Here is a 17,460-nt window from a genome sequence, read left to right on the forward strand (position 1 = left end):
AGATGAGATGAATCGGTGTAATACTCTTGTGTACTACGGGTGGCTGGCTGCCCCGTACGACCTACGTACTACGCAGTCCTCATGCAGAAGTAAAGAAAAAAAGGAAAAAAAGGGGAAACGAAGACCCTGGAGGTCGAGCTTAAGCTTAAGTGTACGTAGTCAACGGAAAAAACGTACCTTAGGCAGCAGCAGTCTCCACCAGGATGTGCCTACCCGCGTGTTTTTTTTCGCTGGCCACCAACCTTCGCTTTACCTCAATACACGATACAATTGCATTTGCATCTGCATCTACATATATATGCGTTTATGATTTACATGGCTATCTATCTTCTACCGACAGCTCGATGATTATCACGGAGATAATAATAGAATTTTGATGAATTATGGGCCCGTTCCGGATGCCGCATCCAGCCTAACATGGATTCACTGCGACCCACCGCGAATGGAGATGAAAAGGAAGAAGGAAAAAAAAAGGAAACAGGAAAAGTAAAATACTAGACAAGTACAAAAAAAAGGTTCAAAAAATAATTAAAAATCCAACAAACACAGAGAGACAGAGATGTATACGTATGCCGCTACGTACGTCGTCGTCGATTTGCGATCTGATTCTGGACCGTAATCCTGATACCGCCCGTACCAGCGCTGCTGCTGCGGCCAGGCGCGTATCGGCGTAAAATAAATTACTGCAGCTGCGCTTCCAGGCTGGGCAGTTACCACCTGCCTGCCTGCCTTCCTGCCAACTGCCGCCCTCCTTCCATTCTTGCTGTCCAGGCCCGTTTCTGTCCTTCTTTCCGTCTTCCACTCTTTCCCTCTCTCTCTCCCTCCCTCCCTCTGTGTCTGTCTGCCTCTCCCTCCCTCTCTCTTTCTCTCTCTCTCCCTCTCCGCCCTCTCTCTCCGCCTTCTGCCTCCCTCCGTTCGACCCATCACCAACCTATCTTGGTGTCTCTCGTTTCTTTCTTTGCTTTTTTTCCTTTTCTCTTTTCTTCCCCTGCGCTGTTGCATCCCCCCTCCCCCTTTCTCGTTAATACTTGCACTCACCATTCCCGGCGCTCCCGGTAGCTTTGCTCCGACGACTTCTTGACACTCGTTTGTGTTTGTTTGTTTGGCTGTGGTAAAATAAGGACAGGAAGGAAGGAAAGAAAGAAAGAAAAGAGGAAGTGCAGGCAAAAAAAACCCAAGAACGGCCGTCCATCTAGTCCGGGCTGGCTAGCTACCAGCTGCTTCTCACTCGGGGATTTGATATTTTTTTTTTCAAGTCTCCTCCCTTCGCTGCTGCCGTTTCGAGACGATCGACCGATCGATCGTTGCTGCGTTTTGCGATCCGTCGACTTACTCTTCCTGCCCCCCTCGACGCTGCTCGGTCCTGCTTCATTGACATACTTGGATTCAATCCAGAGCGACTGCATCAAGGCAGTCACGCAGTTACAATGGCCCCCTCACCCCCGCGACTTCGCATTTTGTCAGGTACCGTGCTTTCTCTCCCTCCTGTCATACCATTATCCTCCCAACATCACGCATACCACTCTCCTTTCTTCACGGAAGACCTACATTCTTGAACCATTCTTCGTTTTCACTCTTTTCTTTTCCCATTTTCTTCTGCCTTACCATCACTCGTTCGCAATATCCTCATTTTACCTCGAATACTCATTATGCAACATGGGGAAGCGAAAGCTAATGCACAAATTCTGTGTAGTCGGTGGAAATGCGGTTTCAGCCTTTCTCTCCTGGAGGCTACAGACGACCAATTCATGTGATGTGACCCTGGTATGGAAATCTGGCTTCGAGACAGTCGCTCAATATGGGGTCTCTTTCCGGTATTTATTCTTCGCTGCCTGCTAATGAATCTGGGACGGAAGGCTGACGCACTGTCATCAAATAGATCAAAGGCGTTTGGGAACGAGCGTTTCAAGCCTCGACATGGTGAGTCATAATCACGATGGACTGCACTATATATATATACACGAAAGATAAGAGACTGACTTGAATCTAAATAGTCGTGCGGACACCTGAAGAAGCCGCGACACGAGAGGCCGCTTACGACTACGTTGTTCTCTGCGTCAAGGCCCTGCCAGATATATATGACCTTGGATCCGTCATCGAGTCCGTCGTCACCCCTCAACATACATGCATCCTGATCAACACTACAAATACTCTGGGTATAGAATCACATTTAGAACAACGCTTCCCAACGAATGTCATCTTGTCACTCGTTTCAAACGTCAATATCTCACAAACCGGCATGAGTGACTTTGAGCATGAAGGATCATCGGAAATGTGGGTTGGTCCCGCCAGCCGGAACCCGTCTATCCCTGTTGGCATTCAGAATGATATGGCATCTGCCCTGGCCATGACTTTGACCTCGGGTCAGGTGGATTGTAAAGTCTCGCCAAACATCAGACAGGAGCAATTCGACCGGATGATTGGGTAAGATTCTCCTCATTTTTCGTCATGAAACACATCTAACTCTGTCTCAGGCCCATCGCGTTTCACCCAGCCAGCGTCCTTTTCAACACCCCTAATCATTCTCAACTGTTAGAGAAAGTCGGTGTGCGACAACTTGTAAACGATGTGATCGATGAACTTATCAAATTGGCTTCAACACACGACTGCTCATTCGGCCCCGATTACCGAAGCAAAGTTGTCGAGAAAATGATTGCCTCATCCGACGCGCAGAGTACCATGTACCAGGACTTTCTCGCTCGCCGCCCAATGGAAGTGGAAACCTATCTTGGATCCCCCGTACGCCTAGCAATGGAAAGCAGTGTCAGCCTGCCCCGTATAGAGACCCTCTACGCCATGCTACATCACGCCAATATAGTCAACCAGACTAAATCTCCCAATTCTGATCCCCCGCCACCTGTAATTACCTCTCAACCTCCACCAAGAACAGCTTCTGTTCCTCCGATCCAGAAACCTATAATGAACGGAATGCGCGGCAGCAGAACATCGTCCAACATGATGCCACCACCCCACCAGAGGAGAGGGCCGCCACCAGGTGGCCCGATGCTGAGGCCACCAAGCTCACAAGCCGGACCGCCTCGGATGCCTCGCGACCCGTCGTCTTTCGACGAGACTGGATTGGAAGAGTTTAGTCATCTTGTCGTCTATGATGATATGCCATCCGATGGGCTTCCAAACGGAAACATGGATAACATGCCTAATGGGGGAAACATTGCTTTACGAGAGCGCGAGCTTGCTCTTCGACAGCGAGAGCTCCAACTTCGGGAGCGAGAGATGAACATGAGGCGCGGCCCAGGTCCTCGTAGTCGTGGGGCTCCGCCTCCACAGCCGGCATTTGATGAAGAAGACGAAGATGATTATGTGGATCCAATGGATTTCCGCCCGCCTCCTGGAATCGATCTTGATAACCTTGATATGATGAGCGTCACCTCTCGCCGGACCAGGAAAGCTCCTAGTGTTGGTCAATTGCGGCGCAATCCTGAAATGTCCGGGCCTTCATCCAGGCCCTCGTCATCATTCAATCGGTTCTTTGGTGGTCATGGTCCTGGACGGAAGAGTACAAGCTCTCGAATCATCCAAGACATACCTATGACTCATTCATCGTTGCTGGACGACCCATTGATGGCTTATTCATCCAACAGATATGGCAACGTCGACCGCAAAGAGTTGCATATTGATTCCAGAGCCAATTCATTAAGCAATGCAAGTCGTATGGGTGACTTTGGCCCGGGGCCTTACCCTCCCAGCAGGCGGACAAGCGGATCACCGGCCGCCTTCGCTCCTAATGGGCGTCCCATGCCGAGGCCCACCACTGGCGATCATCATTCTTATGGACCACCGAATGGTATGATGCCGCCGCCACCACCACATAATCGTCCTTCCCCGCCGAACATGCGGGCACCAGTTCCCAGATACCCTCCGGGACATGGAAACACGATGGCAGCGCAACAAGTGGAACAACATCTTGGGGTGAGCAATTCGTATCCGGTCAAGAATTCTCCAAATGTACGAAGTCTGACTGGTAGTGCGAGCGCCAGCGCGGGGAGTGGTGATAGCGGAGCGAGCGCCAATATTGATTCAGAAAATTCCGCTCACAGCAGCCAGATTAGTCTCGGACACCCGATGCCCATGCCTGTCCGCTAAACATAGAAAACTCGCCGAGTTTGCAACGTCATCGTGATTATCTTTATAGACATCGGTTTCTCCGCAGCATTGTCTTCGTTGTATCCAACAGGCAGCAACAATACAAATAATCTGGGTTATGTTCGGGATTGTTTTACTTCGATTCACCGCACCTACTCTTGATACACACGATATTCTCTATAATGATTGCCTTGCAAATACACACGAATAATTGGGACACTAAGTTGTAAACTTAGTGTATACATCTTTCTCTTTCCTTTTCTTTTTGGTTTGTGGTATAAGAGGGTAGAAAGAAGGAATTAATGGTCTTTTTTTCCCTTTTCACCTTTTTTTTTTTGACTGCTTCAGTCAACGATATGCACTTTCACATTCTCTTTCGCGGACGGACATTTCTCTTTATCATTATAAGGTCAGCGATGGGAAGCTGATCCTAATCATATTATCATGTTATATTGTCTACACTATCATCACCATGACTGCGTTGTTCTCTTTGTTCTTGTTGTTTATTATATGACAGTTTGTATACTGCATCCCCGGCGCATCATCCCTTGTCCACTCAGTATACGACGATTCTCACCACCCTCTCTCCCTTTCGATGCTGCAGTCGCCTCTGGGGGCTTTGTTCATTGATACATCAAATTCATGTTATATTGTTGACAGCCAGCCGGCGATAGTCGGCTGGCTCTTATTTCTATTTGCTCTTAAAAAGGTTCGAGGATTCATGGCGTTAGACATGAGGGGGATACACTATCAGTTAAATAGGATAAATGCGCATCGATCCGTTTGGGTTGATACTTATTAAATCTTCATTATATAACTCCCAAATGATAGTTTTCCTATATCTATCAACTATTTACTAGATAATCTTGAAGATGTCTCTCTTGGTGTTATCGAACGCCCAGCATAGCCACACACACCTTCGTATTGCACATTGCAAGGCCATTTCTAGATCAATACTTAGTAATGTAGTATATTGTAGCCGTGCCTTTCCCATTCTATTCTCTTTTGTTAGAAGATCTGCAATTGCATACTATACTGATCTTCTCCTCCTTTCTTTCCTGGACGAAACAGTCATTCAACATGGATGAGAAGACACCGCTTCTCCACGAATAAAATAATGGATTCCAGAAAGTCTCGTCAACAGACCCGATGGTAATTGCAGCACTACCAGACGAGGTCTCCCTTGCATCAGAGATTGCAGTAGAGCACAGGGGCGTCGTGTCAGGGCCGAGAATCAGGCCAGATTGGACACGTGTGAAAGGTATAGAGCAATTCTTTCACCACATATGATTATCCAGATACCTAGGTAAAGCTCGATGCATCATATAACATACTGATCTCTGTCTAGTGGCAGCTAGACACGTAGATGACTGCTACTGATCAACTAAAATGCAGGCAGTGGAAGATCGTTGTCAACGTGCCGCTGTCTATAATTGCGTTTGTCGAGTCGTCGTGTTATATAGTACGCTGCACCTATAATCACTGGTTGCAGAGTTTCCCCAAGCATGGACTAAAACATTCATTTCTTTGCCGACCTCGTAACGCGATGGAAACTCCAGAATCCTCACCTCCTGAATGCAAGCTTATTCTGTTCTTTGATGGCACGTTCCATGCCGATGGAAGTGAGACTAATATTGTAAGGATTGTTCGAATGCTTGATCGAAACCGAGAGGATCAAGGCAAATCCATCCTCTGCCCTCCCTCTTCCCCCCTATCGTTCTAGCTATCTGCGCACAGGGCGTGTGGTACCACTTGGCCTCAAAAAGGGAAATCAAAATAACAGTGAGACGACGCCATCAATGATCTTGAACAATCCCACAGTGGATGAAGAAAGAATCCCTACTACTACTACTACTACTAGTAGTAGTAGTAGTAGTAGTAGTAGTAGTAGTAGTAGTTCAGATAGCCCATCTCCAGTGCTGCCTGGACCTAGCCGCGAAATCTTCAAGGAAAATAGAGCAGAATTGGAAAGTCAAGAAAGGTTATCCATCTTTGCATGTAGCAGCATATATGATTTATCCCTTTATCCTCTGCCTAGCCTCGGAAGCGTCAGTGACGATGATGACGATGAAGCAAACCTAGATGTTCAGGAGGTATGGTTCCCAGGAGGACATTCAGATATTGGAGGCGGACACACAAAGTTGGCGAAGACGAAGATGGCCCACTCAGCCATGCGCCTCTGTTTTGGATGGTGTGGTTGAAGCCCAGAAGGCGGGTTTGATATTTGACAGCTCCAAGCTGAACAGGTATGGGCGCTACGCGAATGATCCCACGGAATCATCGAATTTCAAACCCGCATCAAACAGGATCGAGCATGAGAATGAAAATAATAACGAGAACTCGTCATACTTGGATCCTCATTTCTCCTCGGGCACGATGCCCGTCTACAATTCGGTCCAGGACTGTCTTTCACATCCGTTCTTGCCTGGCGCGTGATGGAGTATTTGCCGCTGGGCCGGATGGTTCTACAGAAAGACAACGCATGGAAGTTTAAGAGGTGGCTACTTCATCACGGTGCTTCACGGAATGTTCCTGTCGGTGCTGAGGTACGTCTCCGCGGTGCATCGGATGAAGAACGATCTTGGTTATCGTCCAGGAAACTTGATTATGGGAGGTAGGGGTAGGATGGTGGCAAGAGCTCCAGCGGAGTATAGGATGGGAGAATGGAGTGTTTTCAGAGATGAAAGGAATGCTATCAGCACGACATATGTTAGGAAGTTGATTGCTGATACTGTGCAGTGTAATCACGTGATCTACCGTACTCATAAACAAACAAGACCTTGCCCGCAAAAGATAACATCCACGAACCTCGAACCTCATATTCTCCACAATTCTGACAAGCCCCCAAAAACCAAAAAGAAGGGCAATGCACAACATGGCACCTCCTTCCTCCTACTCGACCGGCAACCACCGCCGCACCGAATCCCATCAAGGCTATTACAATCGCCAATCCACCCTACCGCCATCGTCCACTACCACCGCCGCAGTAATGTCCGCCACAAAATCCAGACAATATGCACACCTACATTCACAACTGGCTCAACTCAATGCCCATCTGGCTGATACGGAAAACTTGGTGCGCATGACGGCCGTGCAGGCAGGCGACATGCGGTTCTTGGGCGGGTATGTGGGCGGCTTGTTTATGGGTGCGGCCAAGGTTTTGGGCGAGGAGGGGGTGCAGGGAAATGCCCAGACCAATTCCGCAAGGGAGATGGAAAGGGAAATTAAGAATGAGTGATTCTTGCAATTGTGGAGTTGACTGTATTTGTGCGGACAAGACAGACAGCAAGAAAAAGTCTATGGTGGATTCTAATCGACAATGCGCAGGAAAACGAATATATACAAGCGTGTTCAGCCAGGAGATACGAGAAATTAAATGTGCTTAATCCTCGACGACAAAAGCACCACCGAGAATAATAGCCGGTTCTTCGATGCTGTGATGCTCATAACTGGTTCGAATACCGTTAGCAAGTATATCGACATGATGGAAATGAAAGGCATATCTTACCTCAATGTTCCAACACCGCCAGCCTCGAGAATGAGTGCCGTTTCTGTCAGCGGTTTTCCTGTCCAGCGCATCGCAAAGGCTCTTAGAATATGGCCGTGAGCCACGACCAGAACATCGCCCTTTTTGCTATCGTCCTTAACGTTTTCGAAGCAGGCTTTGTGGTGCTTAGCTCGAATATCAGCGATAAACGCGTCGAGGCGGCGGCAGACGTCTTCTGGGGATCTTTGCTTGTATGTTAGACACCGAGCAGAACTCTTCCGATAGGCGAAACAAGAACTATTCCTGAGTAAAGGAAAAAGAGAATACTCACTCTCCCCCCGGGCACCCATCTCTCCAAATGTCCCAATGTCCCAGCCCTTGCTGTGCTCTCAGCTCTTTGATCTGCGCGCTTGTCAAGCCCTCATAGTCGCCATAGTCCCATTCGCGAATGGCCTCTGTAATATCGATATTTGCCTGAGTTGCGATGGGCTGGTTATTGGTTTCGGCTTCATCTCCGTGTTCCTTCCATGGCAGCCTCTGCATGCATCCGATCTGTAGTAGTTCGAAGGTGCGTTGGGCTCGTTTTCGGGGCGATACATAACTAGTGTACATACACATGAATTAGAAGAGTGGTTTTCATCCACAGAGACAAAGAATGGCTTACACATGATCCAGCCTCTTTGGCGCAATCAGTCGATCGTCACCTACAAGCGCCTTGCCTGTGGCTGTCACTCTCTTCTCGCCATTCGCTGTCAACGGGATGTCGCTGATGCCGGTGTGTCGGCCGTTGAGGGACCACTCGGTCTCACCGTGGCGGACTATGAAGCAGCGTGGTACTGGCATTTCTGCTTTTTCTGTATGATATTGAATGAACAGCGGTGAATTGAATTGAGTAATTTTGTCTATTGTGAGGAACAGGGAGTGGATGGAGACAGGCGGGGGATATTTACGTCTATCGCTGATCTTAGTCATCGTTCCTCACTAATAAACAGTTCGCTACGTCAGATTTCCCCGCCTATCTCCAAACTATCGATAACTTGGAATTCTCCCAAGGTCTCTCTCTATATATTTCCGACCAAGAACAGAATCAGAGGCTCACCCGACATGACCGATTCAGAGGTTCTGCGCAAAGACCAACTTGAAATCCGTCTGCACAATGAGAAGAAACTAATCCACGAAGGCGCACTCAAGGACGAAAACCCGCTCGATTTCACCGAGGGGTTCCGCCAGCTGTGCGATGCGTGTCGCAAAGGCGACCTGAAGACGTGCCAGGAGAAGATATCGGAGGGAGTCAATATCAATGCGCGCGACAGTTATGATTATACACCTCTTATTCTGGTACGACTCTTGCCTATAAAAAAGATGGGTGTCAAATATTATCTATAAAGCCGGGCTGATGTCAATTGAAGGCGAGTCTATGCGGGCATTTTGAACTTGTACAGCTTCTTTTAGAGTCTGGGGCGTTGTGTGAGCGAGATACGTTTCAAGGTGAACGGTATTTCTGACAGATGCCTCTAGAATATGGTTTGGACAGTGGCTGATCCGGAACATACACAACCAGATGTTTATATAATGCATTAAACGACCGTATACGAAACCTACTACTAAAATACGACTACTCAAAATCCACCGACCCCCTCCAGCCTTTCGCAGCACATATATCCTCGCTACTGACACGCGACCATCCGCGAACATGGGACATCATCGTAACCGACGGCGAAGAATCACTCTTCCTCCACAAATTCGTCCTTTCAGCGCGCTCACCTTATTTTCAGAAGAAGCTTGCTGCCTCCCCAGATGCTAACTCATGGAAGATTCCCAATACTCTTCCCGCAGCCGCCTTTGGTGCTTCGGTTAGATTCCTCTACCTCGGTGATTCTCCGCGAGAGTTGCGCGCTGGGCCAGGAACAGGGTTCACCGAGTCTGAGGTTGTGGCGGGCGTTGATCGGATTGGGAGGCATCTTGAGATCCCCACTCTTCTAGACAGTGTTTTGGAAAGCGGTGATAGACGACTGGCGCGGCAGAGGCGAGCGGATGAGCTGGCCAGAGGACGAGATCAGTTTGAAGCCTGGTTTGAGAATAATATTCTTGCCCATAAGATTGTTGTTGATACGAGGAAAGCCAACGATGTTAAGTGGGACCGCAGCAATGGTATCTTTGCGGACGTCCTTCTTCGAGCTGATGAGGTCCTTCCGGATGGCGTTGTCGGTGTAGCTGGGGAAGCGCAAAAACACAACAGTAATAACAATAGCTCTTCGACTTCTATTCCCGTGGGCACTGGAGGAGGCGCCACAACAGAGGAGAGTAAAGGATACACGCAAAAGTCTGTTCTATATCCCGCTCATCGCGCAATGTTGATGCGGTCTGAGTTCTTCAATGCCATGTTCTCCTCAGCCTTCAAGGAAGCGCAGTTTACAGAGCACCTCAATATAATAAGCGTCGACTGCTCGCCGGAAGTGCTTGAGATTGTTCTGAGATTCTTCTATACCGAAAAGGCTGATTTCCCTCTAGATATCGCGGTGGATGTCCTCTTCGCAGCGGATTTACTGTTCATCGAAAAGCTGAAGACCAAAGCTGCGATGGTTATCAGCAGTCTCGGCAGTGCGAATATGTCCCAAGCACAAGCATCCAAAACCAGGCCGGCAAAACAGAACGGACACCAAAAACCTTCTGAGGCAAACAAAAACGCTGGCGATGAGGAAGAGGAAGAGGAGATCGACATCTATGAAATCATTCGAGCCGCATGGCTCACTAGAGTACAGCGACTAGAAGAGTTCGGGGCCCGATACCTTGCATATAGATTGGAGGAGCATGTCGACACAGAAGAGTTCGCCGAACTAATCAAAGAGTCTGCCTCGCGAATACAGAAAAGACAGGAAACAGATTCGATTGAATTACTTGACGACATCCGATTTTACCTCAGCGAGCGCTTCCGACTTCGATTCGACGATGCGGGTTTGGCGGAGATGATCGAGGAGAATGAGCCTCAAAACTGGATTCCACCCGACAACGCACAGCAGCAGCAGCAGCCTGATAATAAGGAGGACCAGACGACAGTTGTTACCAATGGCATGGCGGAGCTGGATCTATTAGAGGCCACCAATAAGCATCCCAACTCGGAACAGAATGTCAATACTGCGCCGGCTGCGACCACGGTGCCAACTACCGACTACGTCTCGGTTATCAAAACTCTGGACGGTCAAATTGTAGAAGACGAGTTCGATCAAGACGCTATGAATTATCGGATTCTCCTGGATAAACTTGACCGATTGCTGGAACGACTCAACTTGGATGCATAGACACATACATATATTACACAGATTTCTTGGTCACTGTTCTAAGCATGGCTTTTCTTTTTGCGTGATTCGCATAGTTGTTGACTGATAAAACTTTCGTCATATACCTTGTAAGTATCCAATAGACAAACCGGTATAGAAGGATGTAGAGTCAATTTGATTTTGGAGACAAAAAAAAATAAACAAAAAACTGAAAAACCAAACACTAATCCTCTGAGGCGGGATCGAACCGCCGACATCCAGATATTTAAACTTTCCATTACAATCTGGCGCTCTTCCAACTGAGCTATCAGAGGGCTATGAAGTAAAATTTCAAGAATTTGGTACCATATACAAAGAGTTGACTGAGCAGACGTGAGTCATGGAATTATGATAAGCTGTAAATTACTATATAAGAAAGTAAATGGATAGTTAGTTATAGTTACATGATGGTGCTGTCAGAATAGATCGATCATCGGTTCGGGGACTAAAATACACGAGGCCCACAAAGCGGTCAGCACCGGGAGGACTAACGCTATGTGGTAGGCAAGCCGGCAGAATCTAGACAACTGCTACTACAGGTTAAACAAGCGCCGGCAGAATCTAGACAACTGCTACTACAGGTTAAACAAGCGCCGGAACAACAACCCTCTGATAGCTCAGTTGGAAGAGCGCCAGATTGTAATGGAAAGTTTAAATATCTGGATGTCGGCGGTTCGATCCCGCCTCAGAGGATCATTTATTTTTCGGACGACGACTCTACATCATCTTTTTTTGATCAATTTTCATCATTGTTCGCTTCATTAGAAATTGGAGTTATTTATATCTATCTCTAGCAAGTTTCCATTGTAGTTCATCCGGACAGTAACGGTATATCACGCCCTTATCATCAGCTTCAATCCCTTGTAGAATTTCCTGCTAATGATGATAAATACGCCTGCGCTGACAACGAAGACACCTGCGAAAACAAATAGACTTGTATAGCTATAGTCATCCAGAACAACGCCACCGACAGGAGTCCCTGAATCGAAGATTAAAAAAAATACCTAAATACCGAGACTCAATTTATTGACTTACCAATCAACATCCCAAATGAAGCTACTCCAAATAACTGGCCCAATCTCGTGCCCATCTTGCTTTTATTATTCTGCGAGAGATAGACGACAACGGTACTTGATGAAGAAACGATCGTTCCGGAGAAGAAACCGTAAACTATCGCTAGGATGATCAAGCCGGCAGGACTTTTGACTGCAATCAAGCAGAAACCCGCGAGGGCGGCTACGAAAGTGCATGGGATCATGACGTTCATGGGTCCAACTAGCATCCAGATATTAGGGCGGCCTGCACGTACGCGTGGTAGAAATAGGCAGGCACTCACCTTTATCAGACAGAATTCCCGGAATGACACGGCCAAACGCACTTGCAGCGTTCATGATTGGAAGGATATAAAACCCCAGATTCGAATTTGTGATATGCTTCTCGATAGCAAATTCTTGAATGTAGAAAAACGGTTGATATAGGCCAATAAACCCCACAAACATGCCAAACACGAAGATAGCATACGGCGGTTCTTTGAAAGCTGCAAAATCAACAAGATCTCGCTTCTTATCTGGCAGGCTTCTGACTTTGTAGACCGCTAGAGAAACAAGTTGAGTCCCAAGCATCATAAAGCCGATGACACGGGTGGCCCATGGGAAGCCAATGCTGGGCTGAAGTCTGTGGAAGACAATTGGGTAGATAATGCCACCTACATGCGTACGAAAATTGTTAAGTTGTTGTTGATTCGACGATGTGGAAGTTGCTCACCAAAGCTGCTACCAGCCGCTGTGATGCCGACAGCAGTTGCTATCTTTGTGCTGAAATACTGCGTCAGAATGGCAGTACTGGGTACGCAGACCAAACCGCATCCGATACCTATGCAAATTCCCTGGGCTAGCAGGACCTGCCAGTATTCCTTGCAGAGACTCAGCATCATCTGACCAAATACGAGGAAAAGGGAGCCCCCGATGGTCAATTCGATGGCATAGCCTTTATCAAAAAGTGGACCGGTACATGCGCCAACAAATAGTAACAGAAAGGCCTGGATAGAGCCTATCCATGCTATAGCAGATGATGTTGAAGATGACAGAAAATCAATCTGGTAGAAGGTTTCATAAGAACCAAAGGTATTGACAATCCCCCTGCAGAGAAAATGGTGAGTATATCTATAATTTAAACTGTGCTAGATCAGATAACCTACCATGAGTTGAAGAAAAGAATATGTGCACTCAGAACTTGTAACCATGCCATGGTGCCTCCATTGGGCACAGATGATGCATTATTTGCGGATAGGTTTCTCTCTACAGCCTCAGTCTCCTTGTCGAAGCCTTGGATCACACCATCATGAGCAGGGGCTTGTCCATTCTTTTCCTCATCTAAGGGGTAAATTTGGTTTATGGTACTTGCTGAAGAATCCATATCGAAGTTGCCGTGCGGTTTAGATGTTTGGACTCACTACTTCCCTTGGAGGTGGGCGACAGTAGCAGTATAAATGGCAGGAGAAAAAAAGGTAGACATTACTCAGTCACGCAATTCAGCCTTAATCTCCTATACTCTTAAATGCATGAATGCAAGCTTATTTCCTATTTCAGTAACTGTGCCCTAGCCCCCAAACGGCAACGCTAACACAAAAAGTAATCATGATTACTGATCAAAAATTGTATTGTTACCCGCAAGGGCTACATATTCACATCTACTTGACTTTTAGTAATTTATGCTTCGTATTCTAAATAGATGCATTTTATGGCGATCATCCAGGGACAGTCGGCGTTAACGTATTTTACGGGTGATCGGGACTCCGTCCTTGCGAAGTCCGTTTGATGTACCGGGTGAGACTTTTTCCGACAATGAAATGGATACGATTTACTAGGTTATTTTGCTCCCACAGCCTGAGGATCTGTGACAGGCCATCAATATGCAAGAACAAAGGGAAAAAAGGTGGCACGGACAGGCGTATGATCCTACTTTAGCGTAGCCTTACGAGGCATCGACTTCACATCATTCACGAGGTGAAAATCAGAATTAAGACCACCACTCTTCATATTCACAGAGCTACACTTCCCTTCGTCATGGTTGTGCAATTCTGCGACGACTATGGAAACCTCCTTGACGAGTCCTCTAAGGGCCTCATCCCATGTGGGAAGGTGGCTAAGAGTAACATACGCTCTCAACTTCTTAGATAAGATGATGTCTTACAGCCAACTTTCAACGTCCACTAACTTCCAATCGAGTCTACGAACCAAGCTCACATCCACAACACAGAATATCACCAAGGAGACACTGGGTGAGAGGCCTATCATACGCTTGGATTACCCCAAGTGCCCATCGAAGGAGATATCCTGGACCCAGGAACAGTTACGGAGTGCCGATGAGGGAAGCACCATCTTTTATAGATGTATCAAGTGTGGCCATCGGTGTGTTAGCTTTGTCCTTGTTTATCCTGTGTCAGGGTCTGATGCTTGATAGATGGGCCGAGAACAATTGACCTCTGCGCTCATAAAGCGGCAAATTGTGTGTCACGATTCAATCTGAGACTAGGCTGATTACAATTTGCTTTTTCATCCTGATCATCCAAGAAAGAAACTGCAAACACAGGTGGTATATCGTGTATGCTGGATATTTGCCTATGCTTCAATATTCGCAGTGTGGCGTTGTCTCACATAATTCAAATAATTGATTTTTCAATATAGCACAGCATAGCTGATACCTCATAATCTTAATACATATAGCACATGGTAGGGCTTGAAAGATATCTTACTATAGAGCTAGCGAGTGATGACAGAAACTCAAGCATCTATCGCTCTATGCTTCTAAGACTTCACCAAACCGATATTGAGCCCAATTCAAACTCATTTCGGCAAAAGTCCACAGTCGTTCGCCAACGTCCGAGCCTGCAGCACCGGCACTGACATAAATTGGAAGGAGATGCTCCAAGGTCGGATGCGCCTTTCTGGCGTCATGGCGTTTTATAAGAGCTGATAGCTTTGCCTGACGTTCTGCCGGTTTTGCAGTAGCAGCCTCCTTCAGTGCCTCGTCAAAGCTAAGGGTGTATCTGAATAGTATTTGTATTAGCATTGACACGAAATATTCTGATAGATGTAACTATGACTTGGAATCGCTTACGGCATGAGCTTGCTACCGCCAGACATCCTCATAGCTCGGAAGTCGAGGAGATTGTGAACGGCCATGCCTGCGCCGATTATCAGGATGCCTTCATCTCGCAGCTTTTCTAGAGCTTGTCCCATGCGGTAATGTTGATCTACGTCTTCACCATTGAGAAGTGAGACTTGCACAATTGGTACATTCAATGGATTTTTCTTTGGATCAAAAGCTGTTCGCACAATACATCAATATAAAACGCAGAAAAAGAGAATTACGAAAAATAAGTCACAGGCACCTACCAACAATGAATCCCGCCCAGACGCCATGGTCAAGGCCCCGTTTAACTCTCTCTACCTGAATACCTGTACCTTCCAGTCTTTCTATAACCTTTTCTGCAATTTCAGGACTCCCCCTGTTCGGATAGTCATACTCATAATAGTGAGGCGGAAACCCATAGAAGTCATAGATCAAATCTGTCTGTTCAGCAGCATTAATCTGAATCTTGCTGGGGCCGTCTTGCCAATGAGCAGAAAAGACAATGACCGCCTTTGGCTTCACTTTTGTGGTGATTTCGCGTCCTACTTCGCCTAGTCTGACATAGGCCGGATGGGCTATATCTTCCATGAAGTTGGGCCCGCCAATACTGAGAAAGTAGACGGGTGTCCGTGGAGGACTACCGTTGTTTATAGAGGAATCAAGCATGATAAAAGTTGTAGCTTTTGGTGCGCTGACGGTAGACTAGAAGCCGTTTGTGTATGAGTGGCAGTGTGGTAGATGCATGTAATAAACCAGATATTTGGAAGACTGAAAGGCTTGAAGACAGCTTCAAGGACATAATGGTCTGAATCTACTTTTTTTTCCTGAAAAAAAAAAAAAAATGGCCCTTGATGGCATTTTATTAGATCTCTTACGGAGTACGACGATGAAGCCCCGATGCGATGACAAATCCATGACAAATCTATTGCGAAGTGGTCAGACTGTGAGTAATAATTAATCGAATTCTGTTCTATGATTGCTAATCTGAGGTCGTAGATTCCGGCACGTCTGCACATGGTCGATCGACATAAATTTTGGGTTTAGACTTTACTCTCAAGTTGTTAACCACATGGATTGATATTCATTAAGTCCATGAAAGAAAACCCAAGTCCCAATATTCGATACTAATTGAATCGGTATACAGGATCTCCATCCTGTCCTCGAATGTGGTTCCATCGCTCCAATGTTCCAGTCAAGTCGGGCCCCCTTTGGGAAGAGAATCGTCTTCAGTCGGACTTCACTCTAAGCACGAGTCAATGCCAGCACTGTTTGATGCACTGAAGGCAGAGTTCAACAACGCTCGAGACTTACGCCACATTCCGCTGAGGACTCTGTCTTTCCCATCCCAGCGGAGAGCTTTGCGTCGGATCTGAATGTCAACACAATCAGTCCTTACGTTGCAGCACAGGAACCTTGCCTAAGGATACCAAGAAGACATTCATCTACACCGGCAATATCTTGGAGGTCACCACCCTGCCGGTACCATTGCTCTTGAGTCTCGGAGTAGGAAATTGAGCTTCGTTCTACTAGATTCGATGAATCTTTTCCTATTATACAGATAAGCGTTACAAAGACGGCAAATTCTAGGGATAGGCAGTTGATGGGCCTGTGCATGGTGACTTCTATGTGCTATGGCGCGATAGTCTGGTGCGGGGGAGGAGATATGTCCAATTCGGGAGTCATCTAGTGACATGTCAAACCAATGTAATTGCCAACCGCTGAATTAATAAGATATTAATAAGATATCAAACAAGTGCACTGCATAGACCGAGATCGCAGTCCCTCAAATTAATATTCTGTTGCCTCATGCATTCCTTCAAACCTTACCAATTGAACAAAGATACCTACGGAGTGAGTCACACTGCAACAATAACTACCTAACTAGTTAGTTAGCAGTTCATATGGGAATTCAATTTTACTATGCATTCGCCGTTGAGCCACGTGCAGTGCTGATTGAGTCTGGCCTGCCTGCCTGTCACTGTCACTAGCTAATCAGGCGTCCAGTGCTCTGACTGACTCTTGACTCGACTGTGGAGAGCTATGGCGGTACTGTCCTTAGTCTTACAAGTTGCCACTGACAACCCATGCACCCATGACCAGACCAGCCCGGGTAAACATGCATATTTTATAGGGAGGAAATAATAAATGAAAATATATTAAAGCACGGAAATTACAGAATTTCTTTATTTCCTTGTTGCCAATTGGGTCCAAAAAAATCCCGGTGTCAGCCTGTTGGTACCGGTTCGATCAGGTGACTTGTGGCGTTGTTGGGCATTTTAATAAATGCAATGTAACTAGGTTGCTCACTAACTTAGCAAGATAAAATGTATTAATAAATTTAGCAGAATGTTCCAAAACTCTGGGTCAAGCGTTGGTTCGTGACTGGACCAGTGGACAGCGTGTTAAACAAGCTATTAC

General features: G+C 46.8%; 6 protein-coding genes across 6 annotated transcripts, besides 1 other annotated feature; 3 read left to right on the forward strand and 3 right to left on the reverse strand.

The window, feature by feature from the left end:
* Window positions 1-1,656: 1,656 nt before the first annotated feature.
* On the forward strand, window positions 1,657-4,104 carry UA08_02909 (hypothetical protein; the record flags this gene model as incomplete). Its single annotated transcript, XM_020265002.1, has 4 exons — window positions 1,657-1,814; window positions 1,880-1,920; window positions 1,995-2,424; window positions 2,475-4,104. The coding sequence occupies 4 exons, from the start codon at window positions 1,657-1,659 to the stop codon at window positions 4,102-4,104; spliced, it is 2,259 nt and encodes a 752-aa protein (XP_020122582.1).
* Window positions 4,105-5,944: 1,840 nt separating this feature from the next.
* Window positions 5,945-6,002: a repeat region (Identified by RepeatMasker using a combination of RepBase library and repeat library created with RepeatScout).
* Window positions 6,003-6,979: 977 nt separating this feature from the next.
* Window positions 6,980-7,342, forward strand: UA08_02910 (hypothetical protein; the record flags this gene model as incomplete). Its single annotated transcript, XM_020265004.1, has 1 exon — window positions 6,980-7,342. One exon carries the CDS (start codon window positions 6,980-6,982, stop codon window positions 7,340-7,342), a length of 363 nt encoding a protein of 120 aa, XP_020122583.1.
* A 144-nt stretch (window positions 7,343-7,486) lies between these two features.
* On the reverse strand, window positions 7,487-8,434 carry UA08_02911 (hypothetical protein; the record flags this gene model as incomplete). Its single annotated transcript, XM_020265005.1, has 4 exons — window positions 7,487-7,553; window positions 7,613-7,834; window positions 7,923-8,192; window positions 8,256-8,434. The coding sequence occupies 4 exons, from the start codon at window positions 8,432-8,434 to the stop codon at window positions 7,487-7,489; spliced, it is 738 nt and encodes a 245-aa protein (XP_020122125.1).
* A 261-nt stretch (window positions 8,435-8,695) lies between these two features.
* UA08_02912 (hypothetical protein) lies at window positions 8,696-10,890 on the forward strand (the record flags this gene model as incomplete). The annotated part of the gene is made up of 2 exons (XM_020265006.1): window positions 8,696-8,929; window positions 9,235-10,890. 2 exons carry the CDS (start codon window positions 8,696-8,698, stop codon window positions 10,888-10,890), a joined length of 1,890 nt encoding a protein of 629 aa, XP_020122124.1.
* Window positions 10,891-11,741: 851 nt separating this feature from the next.
* UA08_02913 (hypothetical protein) lies at window positions 11,742-13,323 on the reverse strand (the record flags this gene model as incomplete). Its single annotated transcript, XM_020265007.1, has 5 exons — window positions 11,742-11,887; window positions 11,944-12,183; window positions 12,245-12,613; window positions 12,673-13,046; window positions 13,106-13,323. 5 exons carry the CDS (start codon window positions 13,321-13,323, stop codon window positions 11,742-11,744), a joined length of 1,347 nt encoding a protein of 448 aa, XP_020122123.1.
* A 1,383-nt stretch (window positions 13,324-14,706) lies between these two features.
* On the reverse strand, window positions 14,707-16,656 carry UA08_02914 (hypothetical protein; the record flags this gene model as incomplete). The annotated part of the gene is made up of 6 exons (XM_020265008.1): window positions 14,707-14,956; window positions 15,028-15,235; window positions 15,306-15,744; window positions 15,918-15,964; window positions 16,354-16,411; window positions 16,489-16,656. The coding sequence occupies 6 exons, from the start codon at window positions 16,654-16,656 to the stop codon at window positions 14,707-14,709; spliced, it is 1,170 nt and encodes a 389-aa protein (XP_020122122.1).
* Between the last annotated feature and the right edge of the window lie 804 nt (window positions 16,657-17,460).

Source organism: Talaromyces atroroseus (genome assembly GCF_001907595.1).
Source record: "Talaromyces atroroseus strain IBT 11181 chromosome Unknown scaffold_2, whole genome shotgun sequence".
NCBI classification, from domain to species: domain Eukaryota; kingdom Fungi; phylum Ascomycota; class Eurotiomycetes; order Eurotiales; family Trichocomaceae; genus Talaromyces; species Talaromyces atroroseus.